The sequence below is a fragment of the Phoxinus phoxinus genome, assembly GCF_949152265.1.
Source record: "Phoxinus phoxinus genome assembly, chromosome: 23".
NCBI lineage: Eukaryota > Metazoa > Chordata > Actinopteri > Cypriniformes > Leuciscidae > Phoxinus > Phoxinus phoxinus.
The window spans coordinates 6473836-6497497 of record NC_136898.1 but is presented as its reverse complement, the minus strand read 5'-3'; the positions used below and the strand labels follow the sequence as shown (position 1 = coordinate 6497497).

At 39.3% G+C, this 23662-nt stretch overlaps 1 protein-coding gene and 2 pseudogenes across 4 annotated transcripts in view; 2 read left to right on the top strand and 1 right to left on the bottom strand.

The window, feature by feature from the left end:
• The window catches only part of LOC306991784 (trace amine-associated receptor 13c-like), an 81439-nt gene that overhangs the window by 30971 nt on the left and 26806 nt on the right, over window positions 1-23662 (bottom strand). The window contains exons 3-4 of one of the 2 annotated variants that reach the window (XM_079599958.1): window positions 16605-16642; window positions 15152-16140 (exon numbers count right to left, since the gene is read on the bottom strand). The exons of the other annotated variant lie outside the window; for it this stretch is intronic. Coding sequence (XP_079456084.1) covers window positions 15254-16140; window positions 16605-16611 — 894 coding nt within the window. The 5' untranslated portion in view covers window positions 16612-16642 and the 3' untranslated portion in view covers window positions 15152-15253. Of the gene's footprint in view, window positions 1-15151; window positions 16141-16604; window positions 16643-23662 lie in introns of those variants that run through there. 2 annotated transcript variants of the gene reach the window in all.
• LOC306991780 (trace amine-associated receptor 13c-like) lies at window positions 2919-3963 on the top strand (annotated as a pseudogene). Its single transcript has one exon. The product of its transcript is annotated as a trace amine-associated receptor 13c-like (transcript).
• On the top strand, window positions 10413-11474 carry LOC306991777 (trace amine-associated receptor 13c-like; annotated as a pseudogene). The gene has a single exon. The product of its transcript is annotated as a trace amine-associated receptor 13c-like (transcript).

Sequence of the window (23662 nt, the reverse complement as noted above, 5' to 3'; positions counted from 1 at the left end):
CTAATTAAATAGATAATATTGTAGGTAGAGGAGAAAAACCAGGAGAGACAGATGCTTATTAAGGTTTTAGTTGTGGTTATTTTCTGTGGATACTGTAAAGGGTGACACACAGCCACATAACGATCAACAGCAACTAAAACTAAATTACAAATAGATGTTGAGATAAGCAGTCCCATGATTATCATAAACAGGTCACACAAAATGTCTCCAAAGTACCAACACGTCTCAATCAGCTTGATGGCATCCACAGGCATCACAATAAGTCCGACAAGCAGGTCGGCCACAGCCAGAGAGAGAATGATCAGGTTGGTTGGAGTGTGAAGCTGCTTGAAGTGAGAGATGGAGATGATCACGAGCAGGTTCAGAAACACAGTCCATGCTGACAGCAATGAAAAAAACACATACATGATATTGTATTCATGTCTGGAGCGTTTTCCCTTGATACATGATGAGTTGATGGCAGGAAAGCAGTATTGAGTCTCATGATCCTCTGTCTCATAGGCCATCAGTGAGTCTCCTCCTGTTAGGAGTTTGTTCTGCTCTCCTTACTTCCTTACTTTCATTTATACTGTGTCTGGATCACACTGACCAACGAATCCACCGCCCACTCTGATAATGCAATGACATCATTTATTTTTTTAAATAATTCCAATCTTGGTAGTCAAATTATTGTGATCTAGAGCCAAAAATAAAGACATGCGACTGAAAACTTTGCTTTTACATGATGCTACATCCACATCTAAGAGAACATTAATTATGCTTTATATAATAATATTATTTTATTTGATAATATATTATAATGTATTGATAATATGCTTATATTATGCTTTTTTACTTTTCCACTTTAGTTAGAGTGAAATGTTGCTGTTTGAACATAAAAAGATCTGCAAGTCCACTCCAAAGGGAGATATTTTATTTAACAGAATACACTTTCCAAGAACTACAACAAACGACTCGTTTGGACTACAACAAATTTTTTTCCAGCTCTTATGAAGTCTCATTTAATGAGTAAAATTAATTTTCAAATAATCTCCGCCCACGGAAAACGTGAAAAAGGGGGATGATGCCTGGTTGAGCTGCGTTAGAGAATACAGTGTTGTCGCTATGTCAAAGAGACACTGTTCCCTTTCGAATGGTAATTTCGTATTGCGTAGCTATACGCAGTGGGGAAATCTTCTTTTCCTCGATTTACTGAAGCCTATAATGTAAAACGCATTTTGCAGCTGCACAGCTAGCACAGTGAGTGTCTGGCTCACTCATTGGCTGTGCTGCGGAAACTGCACATCCAACGCTCCAGCTCCGCTTCAAGCAGGCCCAAGTCCGTCCCGCCTTCGCCTCATCTAGCGAAGCCGGCGAAGCAGGTCTCTCAGCCCCGCCCTGCGGCTGATACCCGCCACCAGTCGCAACCAGTGAAAGCGCTAGCCGGCACCAGGGCCCGCGACCCAGCGTCGCGGCAGACGCTGGGCCACCGAAGTCCTCCTAGCGTCGAGGGTAAAAAGACAGGGCTCGTGTCTCGCGCTAGCCGAGCCCCACTTAAAGGGATACTCCACCGTTTTTTCATATTAAACTATGTTATTCCCTTAACTAAGACGAGTTGATACATACCTCTCTCGTCTCAGTGCATGCACTAAATCGCTCTGTCTTGCGGCGAAACTTTGTTAGCACTTAGCTTAGCCCAGTTCATTCAATAGGGGCCAAGCAGAGAAGCTACCAAACACCTCCACGTTTTCCCTATTTAAATACAGTTACTCGGGTAGTGTAACTCGACCTAGGACGGTGACACAAAACAAAACGTTGCGCTTTTCTAAGTGTGTAAAATTGATAACTATATTGTATGGCGGAATACCATAGCAAGTGCTTGGGAGCACTTCGACTTGGCGCAGTAATATCTTTGTTTGTTTAAAAACAAATTTTTATATGAGTTCTGTGAGTCTATATAACACAAGTGAATAGGTTCTCAACATTGATGCATCAAAAACGAAAACGATAGAAATTCATAAAGCCCCAGTGGATGAATCAATGACATCTGAAGCTAAACGATTGGTGTGTGTAAGAAAGACGTGACGTTTAACTAAAGTCCTTTGTGGCGATTTGGTTAAATCATTGAGGGTCAGCTGCAGACACTGGTAGATCAACTGAGAATTAAATCCATAAAGGATGTTCACACCGTTTTACATATTATTTAATCATTGCAGGTTTGCATAAAATTCTGTTTGTTTTCCAACTGTCTGTTTTTATTCATTTTGAGGAATACTGAATCTGTATTTGTGCGAGATAACAGAAAACGGCATTTGTCTGGTGTCTATATTTAAGCAAAATACACATCGATTTTACTACGAATGTAATTCAAATGGATTGGTTCACATAACCATTCTTCTTATTCTAAAATGAACTTATGCATTACCACATTAACTACAGTAAACCAAAAGCTATCATTAATATTTTAATCTATTGCCTATTTTTATTTTATAAGTGATGCACTATGATGCACAAATGTTCCACAACTTGAATTTTAACAAAGGTTATTTTTTATTCTAAGGAATAAAACATATCAAGAATTTTCAATGACAATATTCAAAATTCAACCTCAGTTTAAACTTTAAAAACATAACGGTTGAAATCAAGCATTTTACAAAATTTTAAAACTGTACGAACCCTGCATATACATATTGGGCATAATGAGGGTGAGTAAAATAATAAAATAAATTATAATTTTTGGGGTGGAGTATACCTTTAATAGCTACAAATCAAGTAATTGGGCACACACTCAGCGGTGCACAAGGAAGGACTACAAAACATCTTGCATCTTCACTTCAATCCACTGTTATGTTTATGCATCAAGAAAATAATTATTCCATTGTGCATCATCACCAGTGGGCAATAGATGGGTTGGTCAGTCTGATCTAGACACTATATAAATGAAAGGACAGCAAGGAGAGCAGAAACAAACTCCTAACAGGAGACGACTCACTCATGGTCTATGAGACTCAATACTGCTTTCCTGCCATCAACTCATCATGTATCAAGGGAAAACGCTCAACACATGAATACAGCATCATTTACCTGCTCATATCATTGCTGTCGGCATGGACTGTGTTTCTGAACCTGCTGGTGATCATCTCCATCTCTCACTTCAAGAAGCTTCACACTCCAACCAACCTGATCATTCTCTCTCTGGCTGTGGTCGACCTGCTTACTGGACTTATTGTGATACCCATAGAGGGCATCAAGCAAACTGAGATGTGTTGGTACTTTGGAGACACTTATTGTGGATTGTTTGTAATTATCGTTAGGTTGCTCCTTTCAGCATCTCTTAGTAATTTAGTTTTAATTGCTGTTGATCGTTATGTGGCTGTGTGTCACCCTTTACAGTACCCACAGAAAATAACCACAACTAAAACTTTAATAAGCATCTGTCTCTGCTGGTTTTGCTGTTTAGGTTACAATATTGGGTATGTAATTAGTATCGGATTTTTTAAAATCTCAGACAAAACATGTTATGGACAGTGTTTTGTTATGAATAGTCTTGCTTGGACTTTCACTAATTTTACCCTTAACTTCCTATTTCCTTGTGTTGTGATCATCACTGTATATTTGAGGATATTTTATGTTGTACAATGTCAAGTAAAAGTTATAAACTCTCTGATGAAGGGTGGTGTAATGGACGTTTCAGTGAGGAGGAAATCTGAGACTAAAGCTGCTCTGACTTTAGGAATCATTGTGACAGTTTATCTGTTATGCTGGATTCCTATCTATATCTGTTCTCTAACTGAACCGACTGCAATCATTTCCACTACAATGACATTTCTAACATGGACTTTGTTTGTTAGCTGTGGTCTAAATCCTCTTATCTATGCTTTATTTTACAACTGGTTTAAAATATCAGTTAAACACATCTTAACTCTTAGAATATTTCAGCCAGCATCATCTCTGATGGAAATGTTTACAGATAGTCATTCATGATTGTGGTTGTGGGGGGTTGATTTATTTTATTTTTTGCACTTAAAACAAAACCTCTGTTTTTCATCCCAAAAAATGCACAAATACCCCTGTTGCAACACATGATGTTTTATAAACAAAGTTCGGGAGGAGCACGATCAGATAACCAATCCAATTACTTGTCATCAAACAATTACGTCTACCCTAATCAGCATGACAAGAAGCATATATATATATCCATTCTGTCAACTCACCTAACATTCCTTGACAGTTTCCAGCATCCCTCCACCACCCCGACTCCTCACCCTCGGCTCTCTTTTACAGCCAGGAATATGGGGGGAGTACTCTGGGTTCGGGCCGAATACCGAGCCCGGAGCCCTCTCCTCGGACAGCACGCCAAATATGCATACCATTTATTCCATCTGACTTATTTGTGAGTGTGAACTCGTGAAATGTAATGTCTTCATGTGTTCAGGTGCAAGACTAAGACATACAATTGAACTATCAACATTAAAATAAAAAAGTCTGTAATTATTTACTCACCTTAATGTCTGATACTAGACCATTCACTTTCACTGTCCAGACAAAATATGCAATATGAACATAAATGTTGACTGAGGCTGCCAATAACTCTTCTGCGTTCTAACGCAGTACATGTAATCTTAACAGAGAATTTATCCCAAAGTCCAATGTTAAAATAATAAAAAAATCCAAAATGTAAACTATGTGAGAGAAATGTTTAATATAAATATTTAAATGTATTTAATTAAATACTGAAAAGTATCCGTACAATATAGTTCAGTGTAGTAAAAATGTACTGCTTTATGTGTGTTTTATGTATGTTAATGCTTATTAAAGTATCACAACATTACAATATCTACATGCTAGCATCCACCTCTTTAAAAATCAATTGAGTCTCCTGTGCTCTTCGCATGCAGAGCTGCTGCTTATGTAGGCTTGTACATAAAGTGTCTACATAAATTTCAGCATTTATGTATAAAAGTATCACATGTATAATCATTTAAATAACTTCATATGAATGTCAGTGACTGTGGCACGAACTGGGCCCTGTCAAACACTACACAGGGAGTTAATGGATACTGGCTGCAGTAATAATTCTGTAATACACAAACTCAATGCTGCAGAACAGAACTTTAAGGTTTACTTAAAGTAAACTTTTATGTTTCACTGGACATCAATGTCCATGTGCTTTATACTGACAGCTGCAATTGTTGATGACGTAAAAGCAGTATTTTCTGATTGGGCATCTTTCAGCTCAGTTTTTGCAATGTGTTCTGCAGCATTTGCATAGTCGGACCACCATTACTTTTTGGTGTTGAATCATCATTGTAGCTGTCAGTGAGAGAGATCATTCTAGATGGTTGTACAGTTTAGGGAATCGGTGCACAAGAGGAAAAATGAAAGTGACAAAAGCAAGCAAATGACAAAGTTAAGAAGGCACACACACATTTTACATCATCTTATCTGATTATTCCATTACACAAATATTTTCATAATAACATAGTCATCTGGAATGCAGAAAGTGAAGACCAAGGGATCAACATTTCCTCTCATCCAGCAGGCACAGAAAATACATGCCAGTTGGCCGTTGGCTTTGGTCTGTGCAGTGTGTTCAAGAGCCAGTTTTTGGCCCAGATGCAGAAGATGCGAGGCAACACTGCAGTCAGATTAGTTACCATTAGTTCTTTAATGTCAGCTTGGCACGTCATGGCCTATATTCCTTACACAGGGTATCCACAGGTTGTAGTGGACAAAACATGCACACACATAAACACTGCTTTTGGCAGGCCTAATCCACCTTTCTTGGCGCTGCAGTATTAAATAAGTCAACATTAAATAAGATTTTCTGGACATTGTAAGAGACTAATGAATAATTATCTCATTGGTGATCTTATATTCATGCTTATTCTGACTGAAAAGTTAAAAACGTTTTGCAACATTTAATCTCATCAAAACAAACTCACAGACCTCTGGGCACAATACAACATAAGTGGATTGCATGTGTTTGCCTATGTAAATGTTTGTTTGCCTATGTTTGCTTCACACCCTTAATGAACAGATCACAGGAGAATTGTCACAACAGGTGTTAACAGGACCCTCAGGTTTACTTCTAAAATACATAATATACACACAAGTGGACGTCCAGATGATTAGTTTCTGTCTGAAGTTAGTAATTGAATTGGTCAAATTAACAAAGAAGATAAGTCACTGTCTGAATAACAGGTCAGTGGCACATCAACACACAAGAGAGACTAATAAAATGTGGCGTTTATTTTAAAGAAAGATGGCACAAACTGGTTTCCAGCTAAATATTTAGCAAAAAGGTTCGACTTCATACATTCACTAAAAACTACTACTACACAATCTAATTAAAATTAGTTTAATTAAGTCAGTTTTGAGAAAAGCTCTCATTGTCATGTCTTTGTGTGCTTGTTTTATATAGTCTTTTAGTTTGTACTTTCCCCTTGTTGGTCTGTTTCCAGCTGTGTCTAGTTAGTCTCATTAGCCCTTGAGTATATAACAGGAGCGAACCGTGACCCTTGAACCTTGGCCCTCTCACCCTCTTCCCTCGTCAGGAAAAAAGTAAACTAACTAAACTAAAAGTAAACAAGAAAAGCAACAAGTAAACAGTGCAGTGAGTCTGAGCGTTATCACCCAAATAAAATAAAATGCAAATTATCAATACAAACAATTAACACAAAATCCCTGTGTGCACTTCTGCGGAACATGGTGACAACTGGGCGGGTTGCAAAATGTACAGTAGGACACACAAAACCAACTAAATTTAATGTAAATCGACGCATCATGACCGTGTTCAGACCAAAGCAAATTAGCGACAGACATTTCCGCATCACAGACATTGAACAGTTATTGTGGCATTTTGGAAACCACCAGCACAAACAAGCAATGTTGATAAATAATATTATTAGATTGACACAGAGGCTTATTAAATGTATGCAACAGAGTTTGACCAAAGTGTGACCTGCCAATTCCGGTTTGCATTCCAAGAAGTGTTGGTGCTTAATGTAACACTATCTAGTATAAATGATAAATCCCGCTTGACATTTGTATTCAGGCCACCAGGGCACCATACAGACTTTATCAAAGAATTTGCAGATTTTTTATTGGAGTTAGTACTCGCTGCAAATAAAGTCCTAATTGTTGGTGATTTTAATATACATGTAGATAACGAAAAAGACGCATTGGCATTTAGAGACATTCTGAACTCTATTGGAGTTAGACAACACGTGTCAGGACCAGCTCATTGTCGTAATCATACTCTAGATCTAATATTATCACATGGAATCAATGTTGATGCCGTTGAAATTCTGCAGCAGAGCGATGACATCTCAGCTCATTGTCTCGTGTATACTCCATTTAGCCAAGGTTGCAAAGCCGACTCCGTTTTGGAAATATGTTAGACCTATCACTTCTGCCACTAAAGATTGCTTTATTAATAATATTCCTGATCGGTTTCATCTCCTCAGGATCCCAGATAGCTTAATAACTCGATATTGCAACAGAAACTTTTGACTCTCTCTTTTCCAGACCTTTAGACACAGTTGCTCCTTTGCGCTTAAAGAAGATTAAAGGAAATAGTCCAATGCCGTGGTACAATGAGCACACACGGGCACTAAAGAGAGCAACAAGAAAAACGGAGCGCAACTGGAAGAAAACAAAACTAGACGTTTTTCGAATTTCGTTGAGAGAGGCCCAAAAGGATTGCCTCTCCCCTGTAGCGTTCCGGCGAGTATGACATATTTTCTTCAAGATGCCTCCTGGACCGTGACGTTTCTGTCGCTACGGCTGCTGACACTGTGCTCATGTACATACTGATATGCGATTACGCTGTTATGTTGCCCTGTATCTTTCAGTGCAAATGGCTACTCTGATCTAACTGCGTTTGCTCACAGTTGTTGTCGCTACGGCTGCTGACGCTGTGCTCATACTGATATGTGATTACTGCTGTTATGCTGCCCCGTATTCAGTGGAGCCTGATATTCTAGCTGATATGCAAATTCGGGTGTACTTGAGCTGAGCAGCTCATTGGTCTGGCCCTGCCTATCAGCTGTGGGCACTCCTAGAGGAACGACGACTGTTGTTCTACTCTGTGATTGGTGTAGCTGGTATCTTCGACCTGATCTTCACCTCTCACAAGGCGGGATTTTCTGTTCCCGCAGCATCAAGCTGACGCGATACTGAAGTGGCCGCTCTCGGAGGGAACGTCTCTGGTTACTGTAGTAACGCTGTTTCACTGAGAAACAGCGTGACCTCCGTTATCGCTACTATGATAAGCGCTCTGGCTGTGCTACTGCATTGTGAGGAAGTGTGTGCGTATGCTATTCCGCTACTTACGCTGGTGCTACTAAAGATTCTCGCCTTCTATGTTGAACACCGGCTGGCCGTTGTTTTTCATAAAGATGTAGTGTTGCTGGCGCCGATGCCGGCCATTAGCCCTCATGATGCACTGACTATACAGCTGTTCCTAACACTGTTCCACACGACTGTTATCAAGCCATGCCTCAGCCCCTTCCATAGAGGGCCACCTATGAATCCAGAGAACGTTTGTGGCCGTAAGGCCACCTTTTGTATTCAGAATGTGATTGCCTTTGAGCAATTACTGTTCTGTTGTGCGGCGTGACAACTGTTCTACATCAGAGAAATTCCCCCTATTTGCACCACATGTTCTAGCTATGCAGGGGAAGACGGCTGAGTACCACTGGAGTGTCTGTAAGGCTTCGTGGCAACGCCCCTCTCCAGTGCATGTTTCAACTAGGCCGTTTAGACCAATGTGCAGTCCACTGCTAGCACTATTAGCTACTGAATATGTAGCTGATGCATTCACGACACAGCCTTCTGTTTCCCATGGTTTCTAAGGGTGCTACGGCTGTAGCTATCGTAAGAGCTGGTTTAATGTCTATGCACCACTACACTGGTGCTTATTATTCCACGCTCTCCGTTCCATCTGGACTGATCTGGTTTTGCTCGACTGTGCTTAGTTGGGTCTGACACTCTGCCAGCTTGATGTCTGGTGTTTCAACTAGGTCCAGTACATGAACAAACCATGTGTACATTCATGAGTGTTGAGTGCGGCTATCTCCCCCCTACTTGAGTGGGCCGCACGTTCTGGATGATCGACTGATTATACAATCAATCTGTATCTTGATGGGAACTCCATTAGAAATGACCTAGAAACCACTCTTATTTGCTCCATAATTTCACTCCCCCTCAATTGTGAAAGGAAGAACATTCAGTCCATATATTCATGGTACAACTCATTTTGACCTCACTTAGCATCATTTTTGCTACACTACAACCTAAATTACCTAATCAGTGACAATGAGAGAATGTTAAATAAATGTCCACTGATGCACAGATCATGATTTTTTCATGGTCGATTCAGAATTATTATTTATTTTAACAAGCAATTGGGATGAGCAATTATTTGCTCTATTACAGGCCAAACACGCCATACATTTTTTTTGTAGCATTATGAAATTAGACTCAACCACTGTATTTTAATCACAATCCAAACAAAGATGCTATACATATTGCATGAGCAGCTCTTTTTGTCTAATTGTTATTAGATTTTATTTCAAGATTTAAAGCAAAAACAGATTGGTCTGACTATAGCTTTGTGAAATTATGCTACATGAAACATACCAGCACAAAACAAAAACAGCAGAAAGAATTTACTCTCTGACAGTAGGTGATGTAACAGCAGAGATATAACGTTTACCTGGTTACCGCTGTACACAATACAGCGCTGCACTTACAAACACAACTTCAATAGGCATTATATTTTCTAAAGACAGTCTGTTCCCTTCAGAGATACTTTTTTATAACCCCCCACCCTAAATTCAATATTTATATTTTTATTCCAATGATTGCTTGAAGTGGCTTCTATATTTTAATCTTTAGCGTACATTCGCTTTTTCTTGCGTATCACCACTCAGTGCAAGTGAGTCGAGCCGTCGTTAGCAGGGCGAAAGGTGGTGAACTGGTATATCAGCCAATTTTCTCTGCTGTGCTCTCCTCCCCTCTTTGCGCCCTTCTCGTCCATATCATGGCTTGTTTTAACATCCTGTTTACAGTCTTCGTAAAACATCCACAAAATTGACAATTTGGGAAATGATTTCAATGCAGATTGTGTACAAGTCTGGAACAGAGATAGGAAAAAAAAAAAAGTCTGCTTGCCGATCATGTGGCAAAAACGGTCCGGTTCCAATTGATGGCCGGTTGACCAGTGCACCTCTAATGATTAATAATTATGATGCGCACAAGAATAAGGGTTATTCTGATTTGAATTATGCTTCAAAAAGGAGTAAACCTTAGTTTCTAATTGTGTGTATCTATCATATCAAAAGTTGGGAGAATAAAATAATGATTTCATTATGCAGCATCAGAGTGGGTAAAAATGGGTGGGCCAGCCTGAGCCAGACACTGTATAAATGAAAGGACAGTAAGGAGGGCAGAACAAACTCCTAACAGGAGGAGACTCACTCATGGCCTATGAGACAGAGGATCATGAGACTCAATACTGCTTTCCTGCCATCAACTCATCATGTATCAAGGGAAAACGCTCCAGTTTTGAACATAATATCATTTACATTTTTGTATCATTGCTGTCAGCATGGACTGTGTTTCTGAACCTGCTGGTGATCATCTCCATCTCTCACTTCAAGAAGCTTCACACTCCAACCAACCTGCTCATTCTCTCTCTGGCTGTGAGCGACCTGCTTACTGGACTTATTGTGATGCCCATAGAGGGCATCAAGCAAACTGAGATGTGTTGGTACTTTGGAGACACTTACTGTGGACTGTTTGTAATTATGGTTAAGTTGCTCCTTTCGTCATCTCTATGTAATTTAATTTTAATTGCTGTTGATCGTTATGTGGCTGTGTGTTACTCTTTACAGTATCCACAGAAAATAACCACAACTAAAACCTTAATAAGCATCTGTCTCTCCTGGTTTTGCTGTTTAGTTTACAATATTTGGTTTGTAATTAGTAATGAATATTTTAACATGTCAGAAAAAACATTGTGTTACGGCCAGTGTGTTGTTTTGATTACCCCTGCTTGGAAATTCCCTGATTTCATCTTTTCCTTCTTATTTCCTTGTACTGTGATAATCACTGCATATTTGAGGATATTTTATGTTGCACAACAGCAAGTGAAGGTTATTAACTCTCAAATGAATGGTGTAAAATGCGTAATGGAAATTTCATTTAGGAGAAAATCTGAGAGTAAAGCTGCTCTGAAATTAGGAATCATTGTGACGGCTTATCTGCTTTGCTGGATTCCATTCTATCTCTGTTCTCTAACAAAAACAATTTCATCCACTACAATGACATTTCTAATTTGGACCTTTTATATAAACTCAAGTCTGAATCCTATTGTCTATGCTTTATTTTACAGATGGTTTAAAATATCAGTTAAACACATCTTAACTCTTAGAATATTTCAGCCAGCATCCTCTCTGAAGGACATTTTTACAGATTGTCATTCATGAATGAAGGGAGGAGGGGGGTGAACAAATACACAAATACCGCTATTACAGAACACGTCATATGTATTTAGGTGTTCAGGTATGAGAATGACACTTACAATTTAGTGATCAACATTAATGAAGACAGAATTCAACCAAACATTAAAAAATGATAATCATTTACTAAACCTCAGGTTGTTTCAAATCTGTTTTTTAACACTAAAGGAGATGTTAGGCAGAATGATTGCCTCTGTCACATTTCAATTTCATTGTATGAACAAAAAAACAACAAAAAAGGATGAAATCAATGTGAATGATGACTGACATGGTCAGATACTGCCTAGTATCTTTTTGTGTGTTCTGAGGCAGCATGACATGTATCCTTTATAGATAAGGCAATCCTATTTGTGAAAATTGAAAACGTTAACCCAAGATGTGGACAATGTAGAAATGTTGATAGTACTTATATAAACTTATTTCATACAGTAGTTAGTTAAATGCAGAAATACAAAATAGTTACCGTATGTGTAATAAAAAACTGTTTTAACTATCAATTGTGTGTGCTGTGGATTTTAATGCTTATTAAAATATCTTGCTATTAGCTCAAATTCTGTTTGAAATTAATTCAGTCAGGCCCACTTTCATCAATAGTTTATTTATACATGGCAAGAGTTATGTTTGGTTGTACAATTTTGTTCTGGGCCAAACTGAATGAAGCATGATGAAGCCGTTTCTGGACAAGGTGAGGAGATCAGCAATATTTTTGCCCATCTGCTGAAATAAAACGGGTACAGTAGTTTACATATTTGATAGTTGCACACAATTGTAAGATAGATAAAATGGCTCCTGTGCATCCTTATGGACATTTTTGTCTGTTAATTCTTTTATCAAAAATTTAGTGTGTGTTGTGTGCTTATAATATTTGAGAGAGAAAAACTCAACTGCAAATCTAAAATGCAATCACTGTGTGCACCAGTGGAGTTTTGCTGGCATCCAATGGGGAAAATCTGTTACTGCGCCATACCGAAAGCTAATTTTTGGAGATATCATCCTCAAATTTGGAACTTAACTTCTTCAGATTTATGGCTTTGAATTTCTATCAGTTTTAGAGTTCAACATGTTTCATAAAATATATATTTTATATAAAATAATGATAATAATGTTCATAAATATTTTTCATAAACTTAAACCTCTAAAAAAAAAAATTGGTTTCACTTTTTTAACTTCAACAATAATCTGCCAAGGGTCCTCTTTAAAATGAGACCTTAAGTCTTTGCTCCCAAGCTTAACATTTTTATGACCGTTTTTTGACTTGGACATTTTTGTCCACTACGTGTAATTTTTTTTTATTTTTTTATTTTTTGGTTAATGCCAACTGCATGAATTTTGGCACAGGTGTGTTTTTATTGGAATTTTACTACGTCACGCCCATTTCCTTTAAAAAAATAAATATATTTTGCACTATAGGTACAGAAAATACTTCCTCTCAGCAAATTTTGGACAAAAATGTCTGCATTGAAACCCATTAAAACTGCAATTTTTAACCCCAGGGCCATTTAACTATAAAATTATGCAATCTTTGTTAAGAGGCTTTCATTCTGTTGGCAAGGCTTCAAAATTAAATTTTTTACTATTTTTCAACAGATAGTGTCATTTTTTTAAATTTTGGCCTATAAAGCAAATACTCGCTTTATTCCTGTTTTCTGCTTCTGCATGTTATAGAGCCAGCTGTTACTGCGCCCAAAAGAAATCTTATCAAAAGCTCATTTTTTGAGATATCAACCTCAAATTTGGAACACAACTTATTTAGATTTACGACTTTGATTTTCTAGCCGTTTAACTTGTTTCATAAAATATAAATTTTATATAAAATAATATTAATAAATAAGGGTTAATACAAATGACAATACACAGAAGAGGTATACAAGATTACATCACTAGCCTAAAATCACTGACATCCATCAGATGGAGGCGGGAGTCTAAATGCAGCTAGCATTATCATCTGAATAGAGTGAATTTAAAGGATCATTGTAACAAGGGTGAACTGATGCGAGCATAACTGACATGGCCTCCCTGAACTAACATGATGCTTGATTTATAAATCAAGACTTCTTTGCTCTCCACATTAGTAGCACTATTTGTGTGGTGTGCAGAGCTGTAGAGTGCTCCAAATCACTTACCTAAGAAGTTCCATGTCTCTTAGTCCGTCACAGTCACACGTACAGCATGCATCCTTTTATTCTATATAGCTGAATAGAAACAGCCAGAAACTTCGTCAAAAATGCAGTTTACGAACTATTAGCGGTCGGCGGCTTGAGTGTTTATGTCGAGCTATTTGCGATACAGTCTTTGTTAGCTGTGGCTTGAGCTGTGGGTTTCTGGCAGATTTAAACAGTGGCATAGGAACATAGCTCATTGAGTTATGATTGTTAAATCACTATTATCTATAGTTTGTTAATTATCATATTTATGAGATATATTTATTTTGCATGATAAGTTTTACAACACTGTTAATCTAATAGGAATGATGGGGGGGGGGGGGGGGGGGGGTTAGGATGATAGGATGGATAAGTGTAATACTCACACTTATCCATCTTTCATTGCTATTGAGTGGTGCAGGTATGACGTCACTTTGTTAGCATCACACTGGTTCCCTCGAAAAAAAACAATAGAATTTTCCCATAGGCTTTTGGATTATCGATAAAAACAAACTCTGTGATCAAAAAAAAGTTTATGATAAATGCACATTTTGTCCATCAAGATAATTCTCACAGATAAAAACAACCTTTATGAATTTTGAAGCCAAGTCGCCAGAAGAAAAAAGCTAAAGGTAGGCTATAAACAAACTACACCACGGTCCCACAAATTCAACGTCACCATCACTAATAAGCTTCCGACAACTCTTTCAGGTTTTTCTAAAAACATTTTCCAAGAAAAGCTTTCTATTTCAGATAAATGCTGTTCTTTTCAACTTTCTATTCATCAAATAATCCTGAAAAGAAATTGTACACAACTGTTTTCAACATTGATAGTAATAAATGTTTCTTGAGCAGCAAATCATCATATATTAGAATGGTTTCTGAATAATCATGACACTGAAGACTGGAGTAATGATGCTGAAAATTCAATTGTAAAAATATTTCACAATATCACTGTTTTCGCTGTATTTTGGATCAAATAAACAAAGCCTTGGTGAGCAGAAGAGATGTTTTTTATAACATTAAAAAACATACCGTTCTAATAGCTTTGCCCATACTGTAACTGAGAAAACTATTGTGATATGTATAAATATGGAACCTCACAAATGACTGATTTGGAATTCTCAACAGCTCCATGTGCCACACAAAAAGAGCTCCTCAGAATCAGTACATAATTGATTTCAACAGAGCATGATGCCAGCATGTAAGATAAGATAAGATAAGATATACTTTATTGTCCCCGAAGCTATAATACTCTAAGCATAAAGATAAACAACACACACTAATATTGCAGAAAATAGTGTTTTTTACACTGAATGATTTAGAATTGATACTTTTTAGTTTTTAATGAAAGGTTTATTTACATTTACATTAAAGGTGAACTATGCCGGTTTTTTACCTTAACCGAACAGCTTCAAATTCATTGGAATGGTTATATTACTTTTTTTCGGGTTGAATGGTGGTCGTTTCGGGTCCCCCCCATCGCATTTGGGCGGAAAAAAAACACACTTTGAGCTGGTTTCACAACTCAGGAACACATTATGACGTTGCAATTTCTGCAATTATTCAGTGACTGATCTCAGAGATCAAAGTTTTAAAAAAAAATTATGAATGACAACCTGTAAAAATGTCCACCAGAGAAGATGCTGGCTGAAGTATTCTAAGAGTGAGAATGTGCTTAACAGACATTTTAAACCAGCGATAAAACAAAGCATAGATAAGAGGATTCAGACCCGAGTTAACATACAAGGTCCATGTTAGTAATGTCATTGTAGTGGATGAGATTGCAGCGGTTTCTGTTAAAGAACAGATATAGAACGGAATGCCACAAAATAGATAAACTGTCACAATGATTCCTAATGTCATTGCAGCTTTACTCTCAGATTTTCTACAAACTGAAACTTCCTGTACACATTTACCACCCTTCAGAGAGTTTATAACTTTCACTTGCTGACATGCGACATAAAATATCCTCAAATATAAAGTTATAATCAGGATACAAGGAAATAGGAAAGAAAAGATTAAATCAGTGAATCTCCAAGCAGGAGTAATCATAACAATACACTGGCCGTAACAAACATCTGGTCTGTGTAACGTATTAAAATATCCATTACTAATCACAAAGGCTATATTGTAAACTGAACAGCAAAACCAGCAGAGACAGATGCTCACTAAAGTTTTAGTTGTGGTTATTTTCTGTGGGTACTGTAAAGGGTGACACACAGCCACATAACGATCAACAGCAATTAATACTAAATTACTGAGAGATGTAGAAAGAAGCAGTCCAAGCGTAATTACGAAGAGTCCACAGTAAGTGTCTCCGAAGTACCAACACGTCTCAATCAGATTGATGGCATCCACAGGCATCACAATAAGTCCAATAAGCAGGTCGGCCACAGCCAGAGAGAGAATGATCAGGTTTGTTGGAGTGTGAAGCTGCTTGAAGTGAGAGATGGAGATGATCACCAGCAGGTTCAGAAACACAGTCCATGCTGACAGCAATGAAAAAAACACATACATGATATTGTATTCATGATTGGAGCGTTTTTCCTTGATACATGATGAGTTGATGGCAGGAAAGCAGTATTGAGTCTCATGATCCTCTGTCTCATAGGCCATGAGTGAGTCTCCTCCTGTTAGGAGTTTGTTCTGCTCTCCTTACTTCCTTACTTTCATTTATACAGTGTCTGGATCTGACAGGCCAACCCATCTACCACTCTAATTGTGGTTATAATAATAATATAATAATTTTATTCTGAGTCTCAACTTAATAGTATGCATAAGCATAACTGAAAACATAAACTGAAGGGTATAAATTTGTATTATTTGTTGTTTCTGCCAAACTTAAATATAAATCAGATCAACTGTGAGGCTTGTGTGTATTACAAATACCGGTAATTTAGTTTAGGATTAGTTCAAACACACAAAAAAGAAAATTATGTCATCATTTACTCACAATTCATGTCTTTTCAAACGTGTATGACTTTCTTTTTTCTGTGGAGAAAAAAAAAGTATTTTGAAAGTCAGTGGGCTCCAAGCAACTTTGAACACAACTTCTGTCATTGGTCTGACATTCTACTGACAAAAACACACAATAATACATTTTCCAAAATATTTTCGAAATATTCTCTCAACAGACATTTACATCGACAGTCTGGCGTTATAATTTATTTGATTTTGGTGTACTGTGGAGTGGGTAAAACTGTTTTTAATGGCAGGCTAGCAGATACCGTTGACTCGCGCTAGCCTAGCACTGGCGAACTATGCAACTGGAAGGACTGGATGAAATTTTTTGAAAACTGTCTCCACTGATGAATAACAACCAGGCTAAATTGAAAATGAGGTCTGATGTCCAAAATCCTGAACCACCCCTTTAAGTAAATCCACTTCAAAAGCTAATTACTCCTGGACAGCAATGCCATAGAGATATCAGAGCTACCGCAAAAACGGAAGTTCAAAGACAATATTCTAAAGATGGCTGCGCGCTTGTTTCTCTAGCGCATAAGGTCTATAGTTATTGACCTTGGTGTGAACAGGCCTTAATCTATGCAATAAAGTGAAAAAGTCACACATAAACAGTTGTCACACATTTGTGATTCCTGATTTAGCTCTGTTATGAATTATTTGTATATCTGTGTCCACTACAGTCTATGGATATAACTTGTGGAAAGAGTATGGATGGAGATGTGTTATGGCCAAAAATCAATGGGGACCAATGAGTTGTACCAAAAAGATTTCACAGTAGAAATGCTAGGGAATTTAGTGAGGAAGAACTGAAAAAATATTTAAAAAATTACAGATATACTTCTTGTGTTTGCACATTTAAAATGGCTTGATAATCAGTTGAAGATAGTCTGTAGAGCGAGAACTGTAAAGTAGACATCTGTAGTTCACAAAATGGCAGTAAAAAAGTTGGCAGGTAGTACACAGAGGTTAACCAAACTGACCGTGTGGTGTAAATGAAAGAAAAATCTAAATTCATAATTTTTGTTAGGCCATAAACTATAGAATAAACATCCCCATGCTTATGCATATTTAACTTATGGGTGTGTTTAAAACCAAAGCATCAACCCTCCTGTGTAATGATGTGGCCAGGTTTCATTTAATATAAATTAATCCACAAAACTGACACCAAACCAACAAGCTTGAAAATCCTCCCACAGCTACAAAATGTTGCTATGAAGTGGTCTTATTTTTAAAACTTGTGGTGTTCCTAATATTTTTTTTAAATGCTTAACAGGGTAATGACAGAAGCAGATAATCAAGAAATGGACTACTGCTTTTTAAACAACAATTTGTCATGCATCAAAGAAATCAAACCTCAAGTGGAGTACTTTGTTTTGTATGTTTTCATATCTTTAGCATCTTTTTTCACTGTGTTTCTGAACCTGCTTGTGATCATCTCTCATCTCTCACTTCATCACTCCTGCCAGAATGGGCCATGGAAGGACCAGCGCTCCACGGGGGCGTGCTCTGGCGACAGAGGGGGATGAGAGCGACGAGGCCCGTGGGCGGTGCAGAATAAGTTTGATGCCCTCAGTCTGCTTCTGGGCGGTTGAGAACTGTTGGGCGAAGTCCTCAACCGCACCGCCGAAGAGGCCAGCCTGGGATATGGGGGCGTCGAGCAAACGAGTTCGCTCGGCGTCTCTCATATCGGCCAGGTTGAGCCACAGATGTCTCTCCTGGACCACATTAGTGGACATCACCTGGCCCAGGGAGCATGCGGTCACTTTCGTCGCCCTAAGAGCGAGGTCAGTGGCGGCACGCAGCTCATTGAAGAGCCCTGGGTCAGTCCTCCACTCGTGCATGTCCCTGAGCATCTGGGCCTGGTAGCATGCAGAGTGGCCATGGCATGCAAAGAGGCGGCTGCCTGCCAGAGTCAAGTCAAGTCAAGTCACCTTTATTTATATAGCGCTTTTTACAATACAGATTGTATCAATGGAGCTTCACCGTGATAACATGAAAATAAAAAAAAATAAAAAATTGCATCATCGTCCACCTTAAGGCAGATCTATAATATTGTTGAATATTAAGTGTCCCCAACTAAGCAAGCCAGAAGGTAAGGCAACAGCGGCAAGGAACCAAAACTCCCACAGTTCTCCTCTGTCCAATGAGTGAACAGTGTATGATTATGATTCAGGAGCATTACAGGTCAGAAGTCAGAATGAATCAGAGTATTTGTCCAGTTCCGGTTGGTTGAAGTCGGAGTGGAGAGGAGGAGAGACTGGTTGACACTTCAGGTCGGCGGCGTCGTCGTGTCCTGGCGCTGGTCCTTCATCAGATCTGGATATGGCCTGGTTCCGGTGGACAGCTGTAAACCTCGGGATAGACAGAGAGACTAATATTAGCGTAGACGCCATCCTTCTTATGATGTACCAAGTACATCAGGATTTACGGGAAGTGTTCCCGGTCCCGGCTGTTCTAAACTATGCAGCCTAACATTGAATTATAGAAGTCTATAATGTGTTATGTGTATGCTAGGCCGAAGAGATGTGTTTTTAGTCTAGATTTGAACTGACAGAGTGTGTCTGCTTCCCAGACAATGGTAGGAAGACTGTTCCAAAGTGTTGGTGCTAAATAGGAAAAGGATCTACCGCCAGCAGTCGATTTTGATATTCTAGGTATTATTAACTGGCCGGAATTTTGAGATCGCAGTAAACGTGAAGGACTATAATGCGTTAAGAGCTTGCTCAAGTTCTGCGGAGCTAAACCATTTAGTGATCAGCAATATTTTAAAATTTATACGATGTTTAATAGGCAGCCAATGCAGTGTTGACAGAACGGGGCTAATATGGTCATACTTCCTGGTTCTGGTAAGAACTCGCTCTACTGGGTGGTTGCCCTTTACGCTTAATAAACAAACTACAGCTGGTCCAAAACGCAGCAGCTCATTACAATAATCTAGCCTTGAGGTCATAAACGCATGAACTAATTGTTCTGCATTATTCATTGAGAGCATATGACGTAATTTAGATATATTTTTAAGATGGAAGAAAGCGGTTTTACAGATACTAGACACATGACTTTCAAATGAAAGATTGGTATCAAAGAGCGCACCCAGGTTCCTAACCGACGACAAAGACTTAACAGAGCAGCCATCAAGTGTTAGACAGTACTCTAGGTTATTACGTGTGGAAGTTTTTTGTCCAATAATTAGAATCTCAGTTTTTTTCTGAATTTAGTAGTAGGAAATTACTAGTCATCCAACTTTTTATATCAGCTATGCATTCTGTTAATTTTGTGAATTGGTAGGTTTCGTTAGGTTTTGAAGAAATATACAGCTGAGTATCGTCGGCATAACAGTGAAAGCTAATTCCATGTTTCCTAATGATATCTCCTAATGGTAGCATGTACAGAGTGAACAGCAGCGGTCCTAGGACTGAGCCTTGTGGTACGCCATACTGAACTTGTGATTGATTAGACATCTCTTCATTTACTGCTACAAACTGATAACGGTCAGATAAGTATGATTTAAACCATGCTACCAAGCAGAGTAGATGAAAACCTACAGGCCTTGGAGGGGTGCTTAGGGTCCGACGGGAGGAAGCACTCTGAGGACACAAGTTGCATCGCAACAGAGCGTTCCACCATAGGTATTCCAGTGTACCCGTAAACAGCTGCCTGATCGAAGGGAGGAAAGGCGGAGGAGGTCGTTGAGCAATCACGGGAAGACAAGGGTGTTTTCTAGGACCTTGAGACCTCCTCATGCACGTCCGGGAAGAAAGGTATTGGGGTTGGACACCGACGTGAAACGGCAGCCGCACCCAAAAACCAATCATCTAGTTGCTGAGCGCTCGCTCGCGGCCGCCCGGGAAAGCATGGCTGTCAGCTTGGATCGGGTAATGCTGGCGCGCTCGGAGGCGGCAGCACAGCCGAACCTTCATCTCCCGAGGACTCCTGCCCACCTTGTGATGCTGTGACCGACATAGCATCTTCCTCAGGAGGGCCAAACGACACCCTCGGCCAGCCCGCGACATCAGGCCGGGACTGGTCAAGGGCATCATTTGGTCGGCTCGCGGGTTGCGACACTTGAGAGGGGGATGTGGCCCGAGGACGAATCGTTGGTTGTTGTTGCCACACCGTCACTCTCAGGTCACCCTGGCCACCAGCCGAAGTACCAGCTCTATTTTCACTAGAGGGAGTAGATCGGGGTGTGGATGAGGGGACTCTCACTCTTTCGAGATCACTGAGTCTCGACCGTAGTGTCAAGATGGCCATGTTTCCGCAATGAAAACATGAGTCATTCACAAGCGCTGCTCTGGCGTGCTCTAAGCCCAAACACGCAAAGCAGCGATTGTGCCCATCTAAGTCAGATAATAGTCGACCGCAACCAGAAGGGCACGGGCGATGCTTCTTTAAAAAGACGCGCCACGCGCTGCTCTTTTAGAGAGAAGGAAATCCCCACAGATGCTGAAGCGACCAGGGAGAGAACACACACACACTGGCAGATCACTGCTCAGATCGCAGGGAATGTGCACTCGCTGGAACTCGCCGTCACACCAACACCTGGAGGGAAGCTCGTCTCGAAGAGGAGAGTATTTGAGAGATTAACTCAGAATGGCTTGAGGAGTGAAGAAATAAACCTCCGAAAGCGAAAACATATCTGCATGTTGCCGGCGCACTTCTTTTATACCCACGAGGTGGGGCGGAGTTACGCTATGCAAATTCAGCAGACCCATGGCATTTGCTTGCCATTGGCTCATTTTATTACTGTTCGAAGAGGATAGGCTTCTAAGCTAACCCCATTTCGTCACCATTCGACGTTCCTCGAAGTGACAACGAAAGGGAATTACAGTTGCAACATCTCATAATGTGTCTCAAACTGAGTAGCGTATCTGAGAAACGTCCTGCTCGAGTTGTCCTTGCGATAGAGGTTCGGGTTGAATGAACAGTTCTTCCAGGGCTCGAGACTAACGCCGGCCTATCGTCCTGGGGACGATAGAAAATGTGTTTAGGACGAACAGAAATATCCTCCAGGACGCCTACAGGACGAAAGACATTTTTTGTATGTGTGTTCATTTATTACTAGGGTAACTTACTTAGAAAATGCCAAAATTAACCGAACAAGCGCTGATTACAACGGAGCGCGTCTTCTCATGCTGTTACTATAGTTACTATCACTGGCCGGCTACTCACCCGGAGACTTGTTTCGCGGTACATCTATCACATGGCTTAATGACATCGCAAATATGTTGCGCTGGTTAAACAACGGTGAGGACGAGGTCAAACAGATAGAGCACCAAGACGGCCCTGCATCTCCTAAAAACTAGAAAAAAATTTTAAATAGTGACGATTTGGGAAGCGATCCAGTCAAAACTGATGTCCTGCGTTTGTGGTAGATGCGCACATTTGTACTGTAACGTGCTGATCCACCCAGCGGCACACGGGTTGACATGCGCTGCATGTCTCTTAAAACGTAAAAAAATGTAAACGTCTGGGAGAATGAGTAGAGCAGACATATAGATCTGAATAAGAGTGACGACGCAAAAAAAGCTAGCTCTATTCGGTACGGTTTTCTGTGCGCACACACCCGACCCCAAGCGAAGCAGCCATGCACAGACACCTATACAGCGCGCAAGGACTGAATTTCGCGTCCGAATGGACAAATACACACAACATTATGTCGAAATGTCCGTTTTGGAGAGTATTCACGTATACTATGTTGGTTATGTCTTAAACAGTTTTGAGTGTATCGGATGTGCATCAGTGCAATTGGATCCGCATGTCATTGGACATGATCCGATGTCTTAAAGTGACAGTGGATAATAAACCTAATGCGGTCTGTGTCCTTAATATTGAATTGTTGAAACGTTTTGAGCTGTATGTATTTTTCTCTTAATTTTCGTATATATAAAACAAAGATTTGTTCTGCATGAATACAAAAAAGCATTTAACTCCTGTCTTTTTTATTAAATCTGTTTTTTACCTGTTTACAGATAACTACTTTGAATGGAGCTAAATAAATATAATAATATATATCATAAACATTTTAATGGTGTTTTTATTATGTGACTAACAACTAAAAACTATAGATGATAATAACAAAGTACATAAACAACGTGTTCATTTTGGGACGGTTGACATTCACTTTAGGACGGTTCAAACTATTTCAGGACGGTTTCAGGACAGAGGTGAAAAAAGTTAGTCTGGAGCCCTGAGTTCTTCCAATATTTCATCGACTCGCGCTTGGATTAATATGGTAAAATCGACATCATTGTTCGCTACTGTGTTTAGTTTACGGTTTAGGAAGCCTCGGGACACACAGAGCTGACGTTGTTATGGCAATGGGAGTTTTTGTATTGTACGCGGGAAACCAATCAAAACCGACTGAGCCGTCTGGCCAATCAGAGCAGAGTAGCTCGTGGAAAGGGGGGAGTTAGAGAGATTGATTTATCTGGCGAGTCGTTTGAGAATCATTGAAAATCTGGTGATGTGCAAATGTATATTATGAGAAAATGAAAACATTTTTTTACCTTTGATGCATGTAAATCTGTTGTAGGAGACTCCAAAACAACATTAGGAAACTTTAAAATAGCATAGGGGCACTTTAACATACAGTGCTAAAACAAACCTGTGATACGAGTTAGAATGCTGGAGACAATAACATTTACTGTAGGTCTCTCAAAAATAACGTTAATTTTGTTATACTTTTTTCCCCTTCAGTTTAACACTTAAAAACATTTCATGCAATTAACGCAGCAGGTTCTAACATTGCTAACATTGCCTCATTTTGGATAAAAATAGAAAAACATACTGAAGTACTTTGTAACATAGTAACTCGAGTAGTTTTTCAGCAAACTACTTATTTACTCTTACTTGAGTTATATTATTTCCCAGTATTTTTACTTGTAGGCCTACTCAAGTAAATTATTTCTTAAGTAGCAATACTTTTACTTAAGTAAATTGTTTAGTACTCTTTCCACCACTGCGTCATTCCCAGCTCAACATCCCTCTTCCGAGGTATATGGAATGCAGCATTAAAGTGACAGCAGCCTAATAAACCTGCTGTCTATT